This window comes from Podarcis vaucheri, assembly GCF_965113315.1.
Source record: "Podarcis vaucheri genome assembly, chromosome: Z".
Taxonomy (NCBI): Eukaryota; Metazoa; Chordata; class Lepidosauria; order Squamata; family Lacertidae; genus Podarcis; species Podarcis vaucheri.
In genome coordinates, this window is record NC_138758.1 from 52656183 (window position 1) to 52671182 (window position 15000).

General features: G+C 40.3%; 1 protein-coding gene across 1 annotated transcript in view; it reads left to right on the forward strand.

Moving 5' to 3' along the window:
- The first annotated feature begins 2843 nt into the window (after positions 1 to 2843).
- LOC309524282 (rab-like protein 6) overlaps positions 2844 to 15000 on the forward strand; it is a 32420-nt gene continuing 20263 nt past the window's right edge. The window contains exons 1-2 of the mRNA XM_082208739.1: positions 2844 to 3043; positions 12591 to 12725. Coding sequence (XP_082064865.1) covers positions 2914 to 3043; positions 12591 to 12725 — 265 coding nt within the window. The 5' untranslated portion in view covers positions 2844 to 2913. The remainder of the gene's footprint in view (positions 3044 to 12590; positions 12726 to 15000) is intronic.

The following is a 15000-nucleotide window of genomic DNA, read 5'->3' on the forward strand; positions in this document are numbered from 1 at the left end:
ATAAATATTATTATTATTATTATTATTAATATTCTTACTATTATTATTATTAATCATCATCGGCCACGGCTTGAAGCTGATCAGGGACAAGACCAAAGTGGTCAAGAAGAAGCCCAGGGGGCTGCCGAAAAGCCCCTCAATTCATTAATTACTTCATTAATCAATTAATTAATTAACGAAGAATATTACTATTATGATTAATTGTCGTCATCGGCCGCAGCTAATATCCCCAGGCGGGAGGAGATCGAGGGAGAAGAGGAAGGCGGTCGAGAAGAGGCCCAGGGGGGCCACCGAAAAGACTGTCAATTAATTACTTAATTAGTCAATTAATAAATTATTATTATTATTATTATTATTATTATTATTATTATTATGAATCATCATCATCGACCACAGCTTGAAGCTGATCAGGCACAAGAGCAAAGTGGTCAAGAGGAAGCCCAGGGGGGCTGCCGAAAAGCCCGTCAATTAATTCATTAATTAGTCCATTAATAAATATTCTTCTTCTTCTTCTTCTTCTTCTTCTTCTTCTTCTTCTTCTTCTTCTTCTTCTTCACATTCTTCTTCTTATTATTATTATTAATCATCATCGCCCACAGCTTGAAGCTGATCGGGGACAAGAGCAAAGAGCAAAGTGGTCAAGTGGTTTTGGGGGCGCCCAAAAGCCCGTCAATTAATTAATTAATTAGTCAATTAATAAATATTCTTCTTCTTCTTCTTCTTCTTCTTCTTCTTCTTCTTCTTCTTCTTCTTAATATTCTTCTTCTTCTTATTCATCATCATCGACCACGGCTTAAAGCTGAACGGGGACGAGACCGAGGTGGTCGAGAAGAGCCTCCAAAAAGCCCATCAATTAATTAATTAAGCCCTTGATAAATATTATTTATTCATTCATTAATCTTCTTATTATTCTTACTATTATTAATCTTCATCGTCAAGCAGAGTTACATCTCGGACTGAAGTTGATCGGGGACAAAACGAGAGTGGTCAGGAAGCCTCCAAGAAGTCCATTAATTAATGAATTAATTAACATTATTATTATTTTATTATTATTATTATTATTATTATTATTATTATTATTATTATTATTATTCATCGACCACAGCTATCATGATTCTTCCTCGACCACAAGACCAAGGGGGTCGAGAAGAGGCCGAGGGGAGCCTCCAAGACGTCCATTAATTAATGAATTAATTAACATTATTAATTATTAATTATTATTATTATTAATTATTATTATTAATCGACCACAGCTATTATGATTCTTCCTCGACCCCAAGACCAAGGGGGTCGAGAAGAAGCCGAGGGGAGCCTCCAAGAAGTCCATTAATTAATGAATTAATTAACATTATTAATCATTTATTATTATTATTATTATTAATTATTATTATTATTATTATTAATCGGCCACAGCTATCATTATTCTTCCTCGACCACAAGACCAAGGGGGTCGAGAAGAAGCCGAGGGGAGCCTCCAAGACGTCCATTAATTAATGAATTAATTAACATTATTAATTATTATTATTATTAATTATTATTAATTATTATTATTAATAATAATAATCGACCACAGCTATTATTCTTCTTCCTCGACCACAAGACCAAGCGGGTCGAGAAGAAGCCGAGGGGAGCCTCCAAGACGTCCATTAATTAATGAATTAATTAACATTATTAATTATTATTATTAATTATTATTATTATTATAATTATTATTAATAATCGACCACACCTATTATGATTCTTCCTCGACCCCAAGACCAAGGGCTCCGAAAAAGTCAATAAATCAATTAATTAAGCAGCGAATGCCCAATATTATGATTAATAATAATAATAATAATAATTCCTTTGGGGGAATCAAGAATCAGGCGTTCGGAAAAAAAGGGGCGAAACTTGTCCCTCGCGGCCCGCCGTACGCCTCTTTGACGCCGCCTCAACCAAGATGGCCGCCGGCGCCGCGCAGGCGCAGAAGAGAGGGCGGACGCAAACAAGATGGCGACCGCGCTTGCGCAGAAAAGAGGCGGCGGTTGCCTAGCGACGAGGCCTACTCGCCGTAGCGAAATAACTACTACTATTACTACTATTACTATTACTAATAATAATAAAAAATACTTTTTTAATTACCTGCGCTTTCTTCCGGCCGTTTATTTCTTTAATTCAGGCGTTCCAGCTTTACGGGAATACAATTCCCGTCACTCCGGGACCAGTGGTGAGGCATGCTGGGAATTGTAGTCCCGCGTTTCCCCTCGCCGGCTCCTGATTGGCTGCGGGTTCTACTTTGTCCCTCCTCGGCCGCCGTCCCTCCATTCCGTCGCTAAGCGAAGAAACATGGCGGCGGCTGCCCGTCATCCTATCATCCCGCCTCCTCTCCCTTCTCCGCCTCCTGATTGGCTGCGGGCTCGAGTTAGTCCCTCCTCGGCCGCCGTCCCTCCATTCCGTTGCTCAGCGAAGAAAAATGGCGGCGGCTGCCCGTCATCCTCTCATCCCGCCTCCTCCCCCTTCTCCGCCTCCTGATTGGCTGCGGGTTGAAGTTTGTCCCTCTTCGGCCGCCGTCCCTCAAGCGAAGAAAAATGGCGGCCGCTGCCCGTCATCCCATCCTCCCGCCTCCTCTCCCTTCTCCGCCTCCTGATTGGCTGCGACCTCAACTTTGTCCCTCCTCGGCCGCCGTCCCTCCATCCCGTTGCTAAGCGAAGAAGCAAACGGTCCAAAATGGCGGCCGTGTCCGTCATCCTCTCCTCCCGCCTCCTCTCCCTTCTCCGCCTCCTGATTGGCTGCGGGCTCGAGTTTGTCCCTCTTCGGCCGCCGTCCCCGGCCGGAAGTCGTCGCCGGCGAGCCGGAAGAAGAAGACGGAAGTCCAAGATGGCGGCGTCGTCGCCGTCGTCGTTCTGAGGCGAAGCTGGTGAGGCGGCGGGCGGGATGTTCTCGGCCCTGAAGAAGCTGGTGGGCTCGGAGGCGGGCCCGGCCCGGGAGAAGCCCATCCCGCCGGGCCTGCAGTCCATGAACCAGGCGCTGCAGCGGCGCTTCGCCAAGGGCGTCCAGTATAACAGTGAGTGGCGGAGGGAGAGGGAGGGAGAAGGGGAAGGGATTGAAGGCCTCAGGAATAATAGTAATAATAATAATAATAATAATAATAATAATAATAATGATGATATGAAGGATAAGAATAAGGGGAATAAAAGGAAGGAATATGAGGAATATGAATAATAATAATAATAATAATAATAATAATAATAATGATGATGATATGAAGGATAAGAATAAGGGGAATAAAAGGAAGGATAAGAATAATGGGAATAAAAGGAAGGAATATGAGGAATATGAATAATAATAATAATAATGATGATGATGATGATGATATGAAGGATAAGAATAAGGGGAATAAAAGGAAGGAATATGAGGAATATGAATAATATGAGTAAAGGCTTCTGAATAGTGGGGATAATATGTATAAGATGAATAATACGAATGAATAGTCATGCTTATTAATATTAATATTATTAATGTGAAGGCTTATTAATAATGTCCATAATGTGAATAAAATGAATGCTTATGAGTAATGGGAAGAATATGAAGGAATAGGAGGAATATGAGTAGAGTGAAAGATTAATGTGAATCTGAGGAATATGAATAATGTGAATGCTTAATAATGATATGAATATGAATGCTTAAGAATAATAGGAATGAATAGTCCTGCTTATTAACATTAATGTTATTAATGTGAAGGCTTATTCATAATGTGAATAAAGTGAAGGCTTCTGAATAATGGGAATAAATTTAATGCTTTAGGAATAATAATAATAATGATATGAAGGATAAGAATAATGTGAATAAAAGGAATGCTTCTGAATAATGGGAAGAATATGAAGGAATATTAGGAATATGAATAATATGAGTAGAGTGAAGGCTTATGAATAATGGGAAGAATATGAAGGAATATTAGGAATATGAGTAAAGTGAAGGCTTCTGAATAGTGGGAATAATATGAAGGAATATGAATAATATGAATGCTTATTAATGATATTAATATGGATGCTTCAGAATAATAGGAATGAATAGTGATGCTTATTAATATTAATATTATTAATGTGAATTCTTATTCATAATGTGAATAAAGTGAAGGCTTAGTGATAATGTGAATAATGTGAAGGAATATTAAGAATATGAATAATATGAGTAGAGTGAAAGCTTCTTAATAATATGAAGGAATATTAAGAATATGAATAATATGAGTAGAGTGCAGGCTTCTGAATAATGGGAATAATATGAAGGAATATGAGGAATATGAGTAGAGTGAAGGCTTCTGAATAATATGAATAATGTGAAGGGATATTAAGAATATGAATAATGTGAATGCTTAATAATGATATTAATATGGATGCCTAAGAAATCATCGAAATCAGATTGATTATATTCTCTGCAGCCAAAGATGGAGAAGCTCTATACAGTCAGCAAAAACAAGACCTGGAGCTGACTGTGGCTCAGATCATCAGCTCCTTATAGCAAAATTCAAGCTTAAACTGAAGAAAGTAGGAAAAACCACTGGACAGGTAAGATACAATCTAAACCAAATCCCTTATGAATACACAGTGGAAGTGAGGAACAGGTTTAAGGATTTAGATTTGCTGGACAGAGTGCCTGAAGAACTATGGGTGGAGGCTCGCAACATTAAACAGGAGGCAGCAACTAAAACCATCCCAATGAAAAAGAAATGCAAGAAAGCAAAGTGGCTGTCCAACAAGGCCTTACAAATAGCGGAGGAGAGAAGGCAAGCAAAATGCGAGGGAGATAGTGAAAGATACAGGAAATTGAATGCAGATTTCCAAAGAACAGCAAGGAGAGACAAGAAGGCCTTCTTAAACGAGCAATGCAAAGAAATAGAGGAAAGCAACAGAACGGGAAGAACCAGAGATCTGTTCAAGAAAATCGGAAATATGAAAGGAACATTTCGTACAAAGATTACCATAATAAAGGACAAAAGTGGTAAAGATCTAACTGAAGCAGAAGACATCAAGAAGAGGTGGCAAGAATACACAGAGGAATTATACCAGAAAGATATGGATGTCTCATACACCCCAGGTAGTGTGGTTGCTGACCTTGAGCCAGACATCCTGGAGAGTGAAGTCAAATGGGCCTTAGAAAGCACTGCAAATAACAAGGCCAGTGGAAGTGATGGTATTCCAGCTGAACTGTTTAAAATTTTAAAAGATGATGCTGTTAAGGTGCTACACTCAATATGCCAGCAAGTTTGGAAAACTCAGCAGTGGCCAGAGGATTGGAGAAGATCAGTCTACATCCCAATCCCAAAGAAAGGCAGTGCCAAAGAATGCTCCAACTACCGCACAATTTCACTCATTTCACATGCTAGCAAGGTTATGCTTAAAATTCTACAAGGAAGGCTCAAGCAGTATGTGGACCGAGAACTCCCAGAAGTGCAAGCTGGATTTAGAAGAGGCAGAGGAACCAGAGACCAAATTGCAAACATGCGCTGGATTATGGAGAAAGCCAGAGAGTTCCAGAAAGACATCTACTTCTGCTTCATTGACTATGCAAAAGCCTTTGACTGTGTTGACCACAGCAAACTATGGCAAGTTCTTAAAGAAATGGGAGTGCCTGATCACCTCATCTGTCTCCTGCGAAATCTCTATGTGGGACAAGAAGCTACAGTTAGAACTGGATATGGAACAACTGATTGGTTCCAAATTGGGAAAGGAGTACGGCAAGGCTGTATATTGTCTCCCTGCTTATTTAACTTATATGCAGAATTCATCATGCGAAAGGCTGGGCTGGATGAATCCCAAGCCGGAATTAAGATTGCCGGAAGAAATATCAACAACCTCAGATATGCAGATGACACAACCTTGATGGCAGAAAGTGAAGAGGAATTAAAGAACCTTTTAATGAGGGTGAAAGAGGAGAGCGCAAAATATGGTCTGAAGCTCAACATCAAAAAAACGAAGATCATGGCCACTGGGCCCATCACCTCCTGGCAAATAGATGGGGAAGAAATGGAGGCAGTGAGAGATTTTACTTTCTTGGGCTCCATGATCAGTGCAGATGGTGACAGCAGCCACGAAATTAAAAGACGCCTGCTCCTTGGGAGAAAGGCGATGGCAAGCCTAGACAACATCTTAAAAAGCAGAGACATCACCTTGCCAACAAAGGTCCGTATAGTAAAAGCTATGGTTTTCCCAGTAGTGATGTATGGAAGTGAGAGCTGGACCATCAAGAAGGCTGATCGCCGAAGAATGGATGCTTTTGAATTCTGGTGCTGGAGGAGACTCTCGAGAGTCCCATGGACTGCAAGAAGATCAAACCTCTCCATTCTGAAGGAAATCAGCCCTGAGTGCTCCCTGGAAGGACAGATCGTGAAGCTGAGGCTCCAATACTTTGGCCACCTCATGAGAAGAGAGGACTCCCTGGAAAAGACCCTGATGTTGGGAAAGATGGAGGGCACAAGGAGAAGGGGACGACAGAGAATGAGATGGTTGGATGGTGTTCTTGAAGCCACTAGCATGAGTTTGATCAAACTGCGGGAGGCAGTGGAGGACAGAAGTGCCTGGCGTGCTCTGGTCCATGGGGTCACGAAGAGTCGGACACGACTAAACGACTAAACAACAACAAGAATAATGGGAATAAAAGGAAGGAATATGAGGAATATGAATAATAGTAATAATAATAATAATAATAATAATAATAATAATAATGATGATGATGATGATATGAAGGATAAGAATAAGGGGAATAAAAGGAAGGATAAGAATAATGGGAATAAAAGGAAGGAATATGAGGAATATGAATAATAGTAATAATAATAATAATAATAATAATAATAATGATGATGATGATGATGATATGAAGGATAAGAATAAGGGGAATAAAAGGAAGGAATATGAGGAATATGAATAATATGAGTAAAGGCTTCTGAATAGTGGGGATAATATGTATAAGATGAATAATACGAATGAATAGTCATGCTTATTAATATTAATATTATTAATGTGAAGGCTTATTAATAATGTCCATAATGTGAATAAAATGAATGCTTATGAGTAATGGGAAGAATATGAAGGAATAGGAGGAATATGAGTAGAGTGAAAGATTAATGTGAATCTGAGGAATATGAATAATGTGAATGCTTAATAATGATATGAATATGAATGCTTAAGAATAATAGGAATGAATAGTCCTGCTTATTAACATTAATGTTATTAATGTGAAGGCTTATTCATAATGTGAATAAAGTGAAGGCTTCTGAATAATGGGAATAAATTTAATGCTTTAGGAATAATAATGATAATGATATGAAGGATAAGAATAATGTGAATAAAAGGAATGCTTCTGAATAATGGGAAGAATATGAAGGAATATTAGGAATATGAATAATATGAGTAGAGTGAAGGCTTATGAATAATGGGAAGAATATGAAGGAATATTAGGAATATGAGTAAAGTGAAGGCTTCTGAATAGTGGGAATAATATGAAGGAATATGAATAATATGAATGCTTATTAATGATATTAATATGGATGCTTAAGAATAATAGGAATGAATAGTGATGCTTATTAATATTAATATTATTAATGTGAATTCTTATTCATAATGTGAATAAAGTGAAGGCTTAGTGATAATGTGAATAATGTGAAGGAATATTAAGAATATGAATAATATGAGTAGAGTGAAAGCTTCTTAATAATATGAAGGAATATTAAGAATATGAATAATATGAGTAGAGTGCAGGCTTCTGAATAATGGGAATAATATGAAGGAATATGAGGAATATGAGTAGAGTGAAGGCTTCTGAATAATATGAATAATGTGAAGGGATATTAAGAATATGAATAATGTGAATGCTTAATAATGATATTAATATGGATGCCTAAGAATAATATGAATGAATAGTCATGCTTATTAATATTATTAATGTGAATGCTTATTAATAATGTGAATAATGTCAAGGAATATTAGGAATATGACTAATATGAGTAGAGTGAAAGCTTCTTAATAATATGAAGGAATATTAGGAATATGAATAATATAAGTAGAGTGAAATCTTCTGAGTAATGGGAATAATATGAAGGAATATTAAGAATATGAATAATATGAGTGAAAGCTTCTGAGTAATGTGAATGCTGATGAATAATATTAATAATGTGAATGCTGATTAATAAAAAGGGGACGCAGGGGGCGCTGTGGGTTAAACCTCCGAGCCCAGGACTTGCCGATCAGAAGGTCGGCGGTTCGAATCCCCGCAATGAGCTCCCATTGGTCCATCCCTGCTCCTGCCAACCTAGCAGTCCAAAAGCACACCAGCGCAAGTAGATCAATAGGTCCCACTCCGGCGGGAAGGTCAGCGGCGTTTCTGCGCGCTGCTCCGGTTCGCCGGAAGCGGCTCAGTCCTGCTGGCCACACGACCCGGAAGCTGTTACACGCGGTTCAGGTTGCAGACTGCGCTCATCCAGAAATAGGGCTTCAGGTTCAGAACGTTGCTTCAGGATGAGAACAGAAATCGGGCGCAGCGGGAGGCCCCATTCGCTAAAGCGGCGCTTCAGGTTCAGAACAGTTTCAGTTTCAGAACGGACCTGCAGGATGAATTAGGAACTTAAGCCAAGGTACCACTGCAAAAGGAAAAATGCGTCCTATGGAGCAAAAAATACGGTGTCTATAATATAGATTATCTATATATAGATGAATCTAGATACCGTAAAAAGACGGTATTTATAATACAAAATGTATTTTTTCGCTCCATGGGACACACCCTAAACGGAGCGATGAGGCTGCCGAGGGACGGCAGGACACAGGAGGGGTTGGATTTTAATAAATTTAGTAAATTTTAATAAAATTTAAGCAACCAGCAGCAAAAAAAAACCCCCAACCTGGAGCTCTGAGCCCTGAGCGCAGTGAAAACCAGGAGGTAAAATAAAACCAGGAGGGGAAAAAGTGATATACTAGTTTAATAAATAGTTTAGTACAACATTTCCCCCCGCCCCAATAATATCTATTATTTTCAGTACATAAACATAGTAACAAAACAAAGATTAACAAAGTAATAAAAACAAAGAAAGAGAAAAAAAGAAAGAGAAAAAAGATACACGCAGCAGATGACCACTTAATTAAAATTAAGGACCAAATTAAAATTAATTGACTTCCTCGAATCTCTTCCGTCCGAATTTATTAGTCATTATATGTAGAAGATTCCAATACCAGTGTTTCCAAAGACCATATTATTATTATTATTATTATTACTATATGACATAACTTTTGAGTATGACATAATCATACGACATTACGTTATTGAGCAAAAAATACAGTGTGTGTGTGTGTATGTATGTATTGCTCTATATATAGAGCAATATATATATGCAGGTTTTGGTGTCTTCGGGTGTCTTCCCGTGTAAGAGTCGGACACCCGAAGACACCAAAACCTGCATTCCTGTACCCGTGAAAATCTACGAAACCAATATATATATATATATATATATATATATATATATATATATATTGCTTTATGACTCACTTTTTCCCTCCCAAAAAGTAAGGGGAAATGTGTGTGCATCTTATGGAGCGAATGCAGGCTTATTAATTCAGACTATTATTTTTCCTTGTTTTCCTCCTCCAAAAACTGGGTGTATCTCGTGGTCTAGAGCGAAAAATACGGTGTGTGTGTGTGTGTGTATATATATATATATATACACATACATATGTACACGTATATACACACACACATATATGTGAATACACAGACACACACACACATATATATACACACAAAGACAAATTTATATGTGAATATGCATATATACACATATTTATACACACACACACACACATATATATATGTATATATATATATATACACGTGAATATACATATTTATATTCACACATATATACACATACACACACGGACATATTTATATGTGAATATACACATATAAACACGTATAAACAGATATATATACACACAAACATACATATATATATATATATATATATGCAGGTTTTGGTGTCTTCGGGTGTCTTCCCGTGTAAGAGTCGGGGTGTCTGGGCGACGTTTCGACGAGGTCTCACTCGTCATCTTCAGGCTGGTGCTTTCGGCTTCTTGTTACTGGAACAGAGCAGAGTCTGGTGTTTGAGTTCCTATAAATACTGTTGAGGGGTGTGGTGTATAGCCTCCAACGTTCTGGGCAGAGAGGAAGTTCCTAGATTAGTGTGCCTTTTCTTCTTTTGTTCCTTAATTACTTGAGGGATATCTTGAGTGATTTCATGAGTGATATTCTGAGTACCACTGGGTGGGTCATTAAGTGTAGATTAGTTGCTAAAGCTTTTGTGTCTTGACCTCTTGAGCTTGTGAAGAGTTTTTCTGAGAAGATGGCTGTGCTGCATTTAGTTGTGCTCTGGCTTGGCTTCGTGTATAGGGGCGAGCTATGGTTTTGTGCCTTGTGCCAGCCAGATCTGTGTAGGGATTGCAGGGGGGTGCAGCATCCGGAGGTGCCACTATAGTTTGGCTACTGGATGGAGTCTGTAATATGTCTGTGGAGAGGGTCTGGGTTTGGGTCTGGTGTGGTTGATTGGTGACGGCGTTCTGTGTGCCTCTGGTTCTGGTGTCGGTTTTTGTGGGGAGGGCTAATTTCCAGATGTCTGGCAGGCGGGACGTGTCGTCACGCTTGTTCATGTTGTGAGGGTGTTTCTCTATATATTTGCTTTCGTAGATTTTCACGGGTACAGGAATGCAGGTTTTGGTGTCTTCGGGTGTCTTCCCGTGTAAGAGTCGGGGTGTCTGGGCGACGTTTCGACGAGGTCTCACTCGTCATCTTCAGGCTGGTGCTTTCGGCTTCTTGTTACTGGATTTATATGTGTACGTGTGTGTATTTATATATAAATACACACACGTACACATATAAACACACACACAAAATCATATATATGTGTGTGTGAATATACATATACACACACACACACACATACATATATATGTATTTGTGAATACACACACACACACACACACACATATACACACACATATACACACAGACATATATATATGTGAATATACAGATATACACATATACACAGAAACACACATCTATATCTATACCTATACCTATACCTAAATATATATATATATTACTGAATATTCATATATATATATACTCACACACACATATATTTTCTATTTCTATTTCTTCTCATCCTCTTCCTTATTTCATCTTTCTTTTCCTTCCCGTTTCCCGGCAGTGAAGATGATTCTAGATGATTCTATGATTCTATTTCTTTTTCTATTTCTATTTCTTCTCATTCTCTCCCTTATGTCTCTTTATTCCCCTTTCCCCGCAGTGAAGATCGTCATCCGGGGCGACCGCAATATTCTTCTATTTCTTATTTTTTTATTCTATTCTTCTATTTCTTATTCTCTATTTCTATTCCTTATTATTCTATTTCTTATTCCGTTTCTATTTATTCTTCTTCTTCATGCAGTGAAGATCGTCATAATAATAAATAATAATAATAATAATAATAATAATTATCCAGGACGACTGCAATATTCTTCTATTCCTCTATTTCTTATTCTTCGATTCTATTCTTCTCTTTCTTATTCTCTATTTCTATTCCTTATTATTCTATTTCTTATTCCGTTTCTATTTCTTCTTCACGCAGTGAAGATCGTCATCCGGGGCGACCGCAATATTCTTCTACTCCTCTATTTCTTATTCTTTCATTCTATTCTTCTATTTCTTATTCTCCATTTCTATTCCTTATTATTCTATTTCTTATTCTCTATTTCTATTCCTTATTATTCTCTTTCTTCTTCCGTTCCAATTTATTCTTCTTCTTCATGCAGTGAAGATCGTCATCCGGGGCGACCGCAATATTCTTCTATTCCTCTATTTCTTATTCTTTGATTCTATTCTTCTATTCTTCTATTTCTTATTCTCTATTTCTATTCCTTATTCTTCTATTTCTTATTCTCTATTTCTATTCCTTATTATTCTATTTCTTATTCTCTATTTCTATTCCTTATTATTCTCTTTCTTATTTCGTTCCTATTTATTCTTCTTCTTCACGCAGTGAAGAGCGTCATCCGGGGCGACCGCAATATTCTTCTCTTCTTCTATTTCTTATTCTTTGATTCTATTCTTCTATTTCTTATTCTCTATTCCTTATTATTCTATTTCTTATTCTCTATTTCTATTCCTTATTATTCTCTTTCTTCTTCCGTTCCTATTTATGCTTCTTCTTAACGCAGTGAAGATCGTCATCCGGGGCGACCGCAATATTCTTCTCTTCCTCTATTTCTTATTCTTTGATTCTATTCTTCTCTTCTTCTATTTCTTATTCTATTCTTCTATTCTTCTCTTTCTTATTCTCTATTTCTATTCCTTATTATTCTATTTCTTATTCCCTATTTCTATTCCTTATTATTCTCTTTCTTATTCCGTTTCTAATTATTCTTCTTGTTCTTCACGCAGTGCAGATCGTCATCCGGGGCGACCGCCATATTCTTCTATTCCTCTATTTCTTATTCTTTCATTCTATTCTTCTATTTCTTATTCTCTATTTCTATTCCTTATTCTTCTATTTCTTTTTCTCCCCGCAGTGAAGATCGTCATCCGGGGCGACCGCAACACGGGCAAAACCACCTTGTGGCACCGCCTGCAGGGCAAGAAGTTCCTCGACGCCTACGTCCCCACGCAGGAAATCCAGGTCACCAGCATCCACTGGAACTACAAGAGTGAGTCTCGGGCCGGGTCCCGCGTTCGAATCCTGCTTCCTCCTTCTTTTCCTCCCCCCAATTTTTTTTTTATTGGATTTTTATTTATAAACGAATAAACCCAACAACCTTATAAAGCCAGCCTTAAACCCAGGCTTATTAAAAATATTAATACCCAAGGAGGAGGAGGAAGGATGCAGGAGGAGACAGGAAGAGGAAGGATGCAGGAGGAGACAGGAAGTAGAAGGATGCTTCAAGGAGGAGGAGGAAGGAGACAGGAGGAGACAGGAAGTAGAAGGATGCTTCAAGAAGGAGGAGGCAGGAGGAGACAGGAAGAGGAAGGATGCAGGAGGAGACAGGAAGTAGAAGGATGCTTCAAGGAGGAGGAGGAAGGAGACAGGAGGAGACAGGAAGTAGAAGGATGCTTCAAGAAGGAGGAGGCAGGATGCAGGAGGAGACAGGAAGTAGAAGGATGCTTCAAGGAGGAGGAGGAAGGAGACAGGAGGAGACAGGAAGTAGAAGGATGCTTCAAGAAGGAGGAGGCAGGAGGAGACAGGAAGAAGAAGGATGCTTCAAGGAGGAGGAGGAAGGAGACAGGAGGAGACAGGAAGAAGAAGGATGCTTCAAGGAGGAGGAGGAAGGAGACAGGAGGAGACAGGAAGTAGAAGGATGCTTCAAGGAGGAGGAGGAAGGAGACAGGAGGAGACAGGAAGTAGAAGGATGCTTCAAGAAGGAGGACGCAGGAGGAGACAGGAAGAGGAAGGATGCAGGAGGAGACAGGAAGTAGAAGGATGCTTCAAGGAGACGGAAGGATGCAGGAGGCAGGAAGTAGAAGGATGCTTCAAGGAGGAGGAGGAAGGAGGAAGGAGGAGACAGGAAGAAGAAGGATGCTTTAAGGAGGAGGAGTGGTACCCAAGGAAGAGGAGGAGGAAGGATGTGGGAGGAGACAGGAAGTAGAAGGAGGCTTCAAGGAGGAGGAGGAAGGAGACAGGAGGAGACAGGAAGTAGAAGGATGCTTCAAGAAGGAGGAGGCAGGAGGAGACAGGAAGAGGAAGGATGCAGGAGGAGACAGGAAGTAGAAGGATGCTTCAAGGAGAGGGAAGGATGCAGGAGGAGGCAGGAAGTAGAAGGATGCTTCAAGGAGGAGGAGGAAGGAGGAGACAGGAAGTAGAAGGATGCTTCAAGAAGGAGGAGGCAGGAGGAGACAGGAAGAGGAAGGATGCAGGAGGAGACAGGAAGTAGAAGGATGCTTCAAGGAGGAGGAGGAAGGAGACAGGAGGAGACAGGAAGTAGAAGGATGCTTCAAGAAGGAGGAGGCAGGAGGAGACAGGAAGAGGAAGGATGCAGGAGGAGACAGGAAGTAGAAGGATGCTTCAAGGAGACGGAAGGATGCAGGAGGAGGCAGGAAGTAGAAGGATGCTTTAAGGAGGAGGAGGAGGAAGGATGCAGGAGGAGACAGGAAGAAGAAGGATGCTTCAAGGAGGAGGAGTGGTACCCAAGGAGGAGGAGGAGGAAGGATGCAGGAGGAGACAGGAAGAAGAAGGATGCTTCAAGGAGGAGGAGGAGGAAGGATGTGGGAGGAGACAGGAAGAAGAAGGATGCTTCAAGGGGGAGGAGGAGGAAGGATGCAGGAGGAGACAGGAAGAAGAAGGATGCTTCAAGGAGGAGGAGGAGGAAGGATGCAGGAGGAGGCAGGAAGAAGAAGGATGCTTCAAGGGGGAGGAGGAGGAAGGATGTGGGAGGAGACAGGAAGTAGAAGGAGGCTTCAAGGAGGAGGAGTGGTACCCAAGGAAGAGGAGGAGGAAGGATGCGGGAGGAGAGAGGAAGTAGAAGGATGCTTCAAGGAGGAGGAGTGGTACCCAAGGAAGAGGAGGAGGAAGGATGCGGGAGGAGAGAGGAAGTAGAAGGATGCTTCAAGGAGGAGGAGGAGGAAGGATGTGGGAGGAGACAGGAAGTGGAAGGAGGCTTCAAGGAGGAGGAGGAGGAAGGATGTGGGAGGAGACAGGAAGTGGAAGGAGGCTTCAATGAGGAGGAGGAAGAGGAAGGATGCAGGAGGAGACAGGAAGTAGAAGGATGGTGGAAGGAGGAGAAGGAAGGATGCAGAAGGATGCTTCTAGGAGGAGGAGTGGTACCCAAGGAGGAGGAGGAAGGATGCAGGAGGAGACAGAAAGAAGAAGGATGCAGGAGGAGACAGGAAGTAGAAGGATGCTTCAAGGAGGAGGAGGAGGAAGGATGTAGGAGGAGACAGGAAGTAGAAGGAGGCTTCAAGGAGGAGGAGTGGTACCCAAGGAGGAGG